This window comes from Hyperoodon ampullatus (genome assembly GCF_949752795.1).
Source record: "Hyperoodon ampullatus genome assembly, chromosome: 15".
NCBI lineage: Eukaryota > Metazoa > Chordata > Mammalia > Artiodactyla > Ziphiidae > Hyperoodon > Hyperoodon ampullatus.
This window is the reverse complement of record NC_136928.1, coordinates 34,828,155-34,836,218: the sequence shown is the minus strand read 5'-3', so window position 1 is coordinate 34,836,218 and position 8,064 is coordinate 34,828,155. Positions and strand designations below refer to the sequence as shown.

At 41.7% G+C, this 8,064-nt stretch overlaps 1 protein-coding gene across 1 annotated transcript; it reads left to right on the top strand.

Annotated features, from left to right (window-relative positions):
- Positions 1-293: 293 nt before the first annotated feature.
- LGALSL (galectin like) lies at positions 294-6,755 on the top strand (the record flags this gene model as incomplete). The annotated part of the gene is made up of 5 exons (XM_079720696.1): positions 294-389; positions 654-725; positions 866-954; positions 1,627-1,804; positions 3,652-6,755. The coding sequence occupies 5 exons, from the start codon at positions 294-296 to the stop codon at positions 3,793-3,795; spliced, it is 579 nt and encodes a 192-aa protein (XP_079576822.1). The 3' UTR covers positions 3,796-6,755.
- Positions 6,756-8,064: the final 1,309 nt, after the last annotated feature.

Here is an 8,064-nt window from a genome sequence, read left to right as displayed (position 1 = left end):
GAAGGCGCCCCAGTACCTGGTAGCGGGAGCCGGAGGGGTGCCCCAGCTGGAGGGCCGCTGGCTGAGGGGAGGTGTTGGGGGCGGCCCGCGGGGTGGGGGTGACCGACAGTCCCCTCCGCGCTATGCAGCCTCCGGCCAGGTGTGTGCATGTTGCACGTGTGAGTGTGCGCGTGTGTTTGTCCGGCGCGCGCGTCCCGCGCCCGCCCCGCGCCGTTCCGGGGATTTCCCCCTTGGAAATGGGTCCGCGCCAGGGGCTCGCGAGAGAAGTTGAGCGCGGCCGCTGCACTCCAGCCATGTCCTCGAGGACAGGCCTGGGCGACGGCGGTTCCGTGGGCGTTTGCGGTTGGAGAGGGGCCTTCCCTCCTCCGGCGCGGGGCTCTGGCTCCCCAGTGGGCCTCGACCTTCATTTTGATCTAGATCTGAAGGGTCTGAGGATCATCAGAGGCTTAGCTACCTGGTGGAAAGGACGGGTTTTGTTCCGGGAGTTTATGCGGTTATTCGGTGGGCTGTGAGGTGGGAGCTTTTGCAGAGGCTTCCTGTGTTCTATGGAGGGCTGCTGGATTCCTCCAGATTTGTGTAGGTTCTTCCCCGCTCCCTCTAACAACCCCCTCCAAACGCTTTTGGAAAGCCAATCTGTGTGCTTCTATTTTTAGAAACTAGATGATGGGCATTTAAACAACTCCTTGGGCTCTCCAGTTCAAGCCGACGTGTACTTCCCACGACTGGTAAATGATTTTGTTCTGTGCTCTGTGTCTGCCTGTACCCTCTTCTTTCTTCTTTCCTTAGGTCAGGTCCTAAGGACCTGAGGCCTTGGCTCTTCCCTAACAGGCTGTAAACTTTCTGTTTTTCCTCTCATCCTTTGCAGATCGTGCCATTTTGTGGGCACATCAAAGGTGGCATGAGACCAGGCAAGAAGATATTAGTGATGGGCATCGTAGACCTCAACCCTGAGAGGTAAGGCAGAGTCCTTGTCACCTAGACCCATCAGGCAGTTACAAGGTCCTGCCCACTCCTGTTGTGGTTTACTGCTCCTCCTCTTCCCACCGCTGTGGCCAGTGTTACTAGTTCTAAAGTGCCAAGAAAGTACTATGTTCCCATGAAAAGAATGTGTATGAGTCCCAGCCATCATTTCTCTAGACAGCTATTTATATCAGAGATTATAAATATAGACCCACATCATTTTCTCTAAGACCCTGAGGGAGGCTAAAGGATTTTTTTTTTTTCCCCCAAACATGGTGTTTGGAGTAAGAACTATCAATATAAATGAGAACCAAACTTTACAAGATATTGTTTCCCCTGGTCAATTAATGGGGCTGTTTTTGAGTCTTCTGAAATGGATTAAGACACAGATGTGTGGGTAGTTTGGGGTATATGAAATGTCTATAGTTAGTTATTTTCATCTCCACTGAAATTTTCACCAGGGCCTCCTCTGGTATACAAAATAAACCAGTTTGATTGTAATCCTATTTCTCCATAGTCTAAAACCCCCCAACGCCCGCCCCCATATGAAGAGTAGTGGCCCATTAAAAGCTGACAAATCCAAAGAAGAAGAAGGAAATGGGAGCCTGGGTCATTGTTAATGTTGTTTTGCTCAACCGTGAATAAATGAGATGATTTTCTTTTCAGCTTTGCCATCAGCTTGACCTGTGGTGATTCGGAGGATCCTCCCGCCGATGTGGCAATTGAACTCAAAGCTGTGTTCACGGATCGGCAGCTACTCAGAAATTCTTGTATATCTGGGGAAAGGGGTGAAGAACAGTCAGCGATCCCTTACTTCCCATTCATCCCAGACCAACCATTCAGGGTGAGTGCCTCGAGTGCTTCCGCTCCAACCACTGGCAGGATGGTGATGTTCTCATCTAGTATCTGCCAAGAACACTTTAAGCAGCCAGAATTTTTGCAATTCTATTTAGCCAATACATGTAAATAAACCCATATTTACATGTCTAGATTGTTAAAAATAAATACTTTTCCATGTAGTATTTAACATAGTACTAGGCATATAATAGACACCTGTCCCAAAATATCTGTTTGATTAATAAATAATAATAAGTATCTAGAATTTTCCTCATTTTTTTTCTCAACCTTTAAGTAGCACCAAACCATATCAGTTATGTCTTTTTTTAAGAATCTAGTGATTATCATTTTATTTTCTTTTGTTCCCTTTGCTAGTGAGGACTAGTCATGTCCTTGTTTCCCTCTCCGGGTTAAGTAGCCTCAGTCTGTTTCACTGTCACAGTCTCTGTGGCTGACAGGTTCCTTCCCTTGGGCCTGGATGAGTATAGATTTGCTCCCCACTATCTGTCAGGCAGGAAGCACAGCCCAAACTTCCATTTCAATCAAGCAGGATTAGCAGCACCTTCCTCTATGAAGGACGATACCAAGTAAGAGATGCAAGTCAGTAATGTGTTAGGAAAGAATTTACTGACATGTCAGACCTGGTGATGAAGTGTCTACATTACACCTTGTTAACATACCTCACAATAATGACAGCCCAGTTAAAAGCTCCCTGTTGCATAAACACCTAACAAAGCAGAACTACCCTTAACCTGTTGCTCCTCATCTAAAAATTTACAGGGGCCTGTGAATTAGTCATAATTTTTCTTCCCATCTTACAGTCTGGGGGAAAACAAGAATCCATGACTGTCACATCAATGATAGAGTAGAGACTAATTGCCCTTCTAATTGTAGCCTGGGGAAGACACCCCTACCCTTCTCTAGAATGGTAATGACCCTGAGGCTCCCCTGAACTGTGACAGTTTCTTACTGGTGAATCTTAATGCAGAGCTCATGAGTGTGAGTAACCAAAGCTTCTGCCAGGAGGAATAGTGCTCCCCAACAATAAAACAAATGAAATCACCCCTTCTTGGTGATATAATTTTAGTAATAATATGAATTAAATGTGACTAATATCACATACGGAGTCTCTCCTTGCATGATGAATACAAATGCTTTTAATAAATACATAGCACAGAACACAGTGATTAAACTCTATGGTGAATTACTTAAGTTAAAAAAAAAAGAGGAAGAAAAAGCTTTTACCATATGGAATCAGTATTTCTGTTTGGCTTAACAGAGCCTTGTTAATTACACATCCTTGGTCAAATGGTAATTACTGTGTAACCTCTCTGCTTAGTGTTTAGGAGTGTCTAGACTGTTATTACATGCTACTAATGGGTACCAGTTCTGCTTTGTGAGGGGCTTCTCTGAAGGTGGGATAGAATTGTTCAGGGGATGAGGATGGAGGCATTAAGTGCCATATAAATAAATCTCTGCCACTTTACATCACTTTCTGGCATGCAAGGAGAAGGGAGAAATAGTAAAGCAATTTTAAATCTTTAAAGGACGTTGAATAGTGTAGAGCAATGCTTCACAAAGTGTGTTCCTTATTCTAGCAACACCAGCATCATCTTGGAACTTGATGGAAAAGCACATTCTTAGACCTTACCCTAGCCCTAATAAATGGAAATTTTGGTGGGTGGAGTCCAGCAATCTGTGTTCTAACACGCCTTCTGTATGATCCCAGTGCACTCCCGTGTTTGAGAACCACTGAGGATGTTGCCTTTCTCCAAAATGAAGTACTGTTTGTTCGTTTTCCCCAGCAGCGTTCATTGAAATTATGAACTGAAGTTATAATTTTGTTTCTTCCAGGTGGAAATCCTTTGTGAGCACCCACGTTTCAGAGTGTTTGTGGATGGACACCAACTTTTTGATTTTTACCACCGCATTCAAACGTTATCTGCAATCGACACCATAAAGATAAACGGGGACCTCCAGATCACTAAGCTTGGCTGATGTTGTTTAAACCACGTCTGTTTCAGACAGCATCAGGTGCCACAACTGTATGACTGTTGGTCTGGAAGAAGTGTCCTAGCAAGATCTGAGGACTTAAAAAGAAAACAAAAACGAAAAGGGAAACTTCACCGTCTCTTCTTTCTGTGCAGTTTAAACCCAAAATGACTTCAACGGTGGTTTGCCCTTAGGAAGCTGTCGGAACAAAGACACCGAGCCATTATTTCCAGAACAAAGTAATACACTTAACGCTGGATTTTATTCAGACTAAACTGAACTGGATTTGTGATTTGGTAGTAAGTTATTCATCGTTTCAAAGCAAGGTGATGTTTAGAACAAAAGTGCTAAAGACTTAAAACAACAACAACAAAGACGGTACACAGAAGTCAACTCATTTCTGCACTGAAGTGGAATTGTGTAGCACAACCGACATTTTAGTCAGGGTATTTAACATAGAATGTAGGTTGTTCAAGGTTTGTTTTGTTTTGTTTTGTTGCACAGCATAATGTTAATTCAGATTTTTAAAGCTTTCTTGTAGTTATTTATTTCTACTCAGTGTATGAGAGAATGATTAATGTCTCAAGAACAGCAAGTTATGAACTTTTGAATGTACAATTATCTTAGGTCTGAGGGGGGAAATTACCTATTACAATCATGATAAAGGTGAATTTCTACCTTAAAGAGTTGAGTCTTATCCTCCATACCCCTAAACTTAGGATATCTTGATATAAATTGCTGTAAGTGCTTTTGGGAAAACTTCGCAACGTTTCGTAAGACTGCTTTTCAAGTTATTGATGATTATTTACATTGCTTTTTCTCCTTACTGTGAATTAGCACAGTATTGGCTTCCTTAAGACTAACTACTTTTCCCTAGACCTGCATAATAGCTCATTAAGTTGTTATTAAGCTAATTGAAAACACGTAAGAAGTGATTGCATAGACAATTTTTAAATGACTATTATATAACCTTTTAAAAGTACAGTATGAAAATGATTCTGGAATGCAATGGAAAGCAGAAGCAAATGGCCCCAAATAACTTACCTGGAAATAATTTATATCAACTTAAGCTGTTAGTTCATTGTATCACTTTTATTATGTGACCCTCACTGATATCCCTAAGCAATGCCTTTGGGGCTTCGGAGTAGAGAATGCTTCCTACTGTGTTGGCTCTGCTGAGATATTAGGATAAGACAGGATCCAAATTAGGAAATGATCCAGTTAGTTTATCTGAAAAATTAACTCCCAGGACTCTAGGTCTTTGAGTCCAGCCAATAGTGTGAATGCTTCCAATTAAGCTTTAGGTGTTTCCCTGTACTTGTGGAACTGGTTAGAGAGCAGGGAGTCTCCAGGAGAAGCCTGCAGTGATACAGATGTCACCGCACAGCAAGGGATAGTTGGAGTCCTGGGTGCTGGATTTCACAAACTGCACTGGCCCTGGAGAGAAGGACCCTTGGCATTGCTTTGGTCAGCTGGTGGGGAGAAGAGGGGGTGCTGGGGTGGGGTGTGTATTTATATATAATTTAGGTTTTGTCTGTAGAGCATACTGCGTCTTGTTATGACACGTCCTTCTCCTGCTTTGCTTTTGAGTTTTTTTACACAACATGCAGAGGCACTGAAGTGGCCATGTCATATTCATGTGTCGAGAATGTAGACAGTGTTTCAGTACCAAAGTCTAAGAAAAAGCAAACTAAAATCATGAATTTTTTATAGGTGATATATTTGGATTCTTCTCAACTTTTAAACTGTTTAGCACAGCTCCACTGTGTTATATAAGAAGATGCTTTATCCAACAAGGCTGGCTGAGCATTGAAAAGCTATATGTACCAGCTGAGTTAAGCAGCCATATTCAGCCAGGAGGGCTGTTCTGTGGCTCCGGCTATTTTTGAGCCTGTGATTAACTTGTAGAGCCACTAGGTTTTGATATGTGTTTGTAGAGAGACTTAGAGGGCACCCTGAAATATATTGGTAGGGGTTTTGATTCTCCTTATGGTGGAAGACCCCCACAGGAGGTTTTCTTTGAGTGGCCATCCATTCCCACCCACTGCATAATTCAGCAGAAACTAGAGGAGTTGGGAGTGTAACTGTTTGGAACTGACACTGTTCTCTCTACTTATCAGCTAACTGGTTAGCAGCCAAGCCCTTAGGCAGCCTAGTGTAAAGATTCACTGTTAACCCTTCGTTTCTGTATGGGGAAACTCTTGGTTAAGCCTACTGGAATTAATCTAAATGATGTGATGATTTGATTCAGGTATAGTTAAATTAGCAAGGGGCTAATCCAGCTGTACTAATCATTAGCTGTAAACTGGAAACAATGTTCACATCCTCTCATCAACATGCGAGGTCTAAGGTGGGAATTCAGGATGGAAAGTGCAATTTGAAGCTTCACAGGAAAGCATTTGGGTATGTAAGGTGTTATTTCTGACCAGAGCCCTAATTTTGCAATATGACCAAAACCAAGGAACATAAATAACAATCAGGCTCTGGGGGAATAATAGGCAGGCTTTAGACAATCTGTTCATTTCTGCATCAAAATTGGAGTGAATGTATATATCTACTTAAAAGTTAATAGAAGTGACTTCTATTTTCTGGGCTATCCCAGAATTGTCTTAAATTTTTTTTTTTTAATTTGAAACCCCATTTCATATCTTGCCAACCTCAGTTCAAAACCTCCTAAGAGATGACTCTTAGAATTGTTGGTGATTTGTTAAAATGGCAAGTCCTTTCATTTGTATTAAAAAGCAAATATCCAAAAAGAGGGAGGGAGCCCTGTTGCCTTGAGAGAAACAGCCTTGGCATTTTCCAGCTACATTATTAATGTAGAAATAATGTTCCTATGATGACATATTTTCAAAGAAACACTTTCTTATTTACTGCGTGGTGTAAAATGTTGCTAAACGTGTTCTTACATTATTATGTCACTGCTGAAAGTTATTTGCACTATAATAAAGGAATTTTCTACAAAATGGTTTCCAGTTTATAAGGTGCTAAATTTGGCACGGGGTGTAATGTACTTAGCATGGACCGTATGGTAGAGCAATCCTCCCTCACTTTCACACACACACTCCAAGACCACTTGTTTGTGTGTTGCCAACATTAATAAACTGATCAAGGGAAGGAAAGTGTCTGAGGGCCCTCAGAGACCTAATGAGTTCATGTTGTGTGTGCAATAGGTTCTTTTAAAATATTTGCATACAGTAAATTCACATTTTTCTTGGTGTGCAGTTTTACGAGTTTTAACACATGCATAGATTCACATAACAATCACCTCGATCAGGATGTAGAATCCTTCCATCAACCCCCCAAAATTCCCTTATGCTACCCCTTTGTAGTTAAACTTGCCCCCTACTCCTAGCACTAATCAGGCAACCACTGACCCATTCCACCTGCCTGTAGTTTTGCCTTTTCCTGAATATCATTTAAAGAGAATTATACCGTATATAATCCTTGGAGATTGGCTTCTTGCATAATGCATTTGAGATTCATATTGTGTGTATCAATTTTTTCCTTTTTATTGCTGAGTAGTATTCCATTGTGTGGATGTACCAGTTTCTTTATTCATTCACCTGTTAAGGATGCAATCGGTTCTTAATCATTAATATAGTCTTATTAGAACAGTGTCTACACAAAAGCAAGATTGCATTTCTCTTGCCTTCTCTTTCCTGTGGTTTGAATGATTAGGAAGGAAACTTGATCCCTTAGCTATTTTGACTACAAATAAAACTGGCTTATAGAATTTTGCCTAGCTTCAGTTATGGGTGGTTTAGCGGAGATAATTTACTCAATATGCTGGATTTAGGGTACCTACTTATACCTTAGTTGGTTTTATTAATCCTTTCCTTTATTTTTTTTTCATTTTTATTTTTTAAGGAAGCAAAGCTGTGAGGCCAGTCTTTGTCACAGCTTTTGCAGTGAAGTATAGGCAGGGAAGGTCCTGTCAAAGTGGGGACAATTTGCTTAGACTGTTGGGCAGAGATAGGAGAGCTTCCCCTGCCCCTGTGGGATATAACATTATACTTGTCCTATGACAGCATTTTGAATTAGACAGTTTGGAAGATATGTATAACTGGAGCCTCCGAGTGCCACAAACACTCAGGACCTTCATTCATTCAGCAGGTATTTATTGAGGTCTGTCAATTGCAGTTCTAGGTACTTGGATACATCAGTGAGTAAAACAGACTCTGGTGCTTTTAAACTTTAGTGTGCTTAAGAATCACCCAGGGGCTTCCGTGGTGGCGCAGTGGTTGAGAGTCCGCCTGCCGACGCAGGGGACAC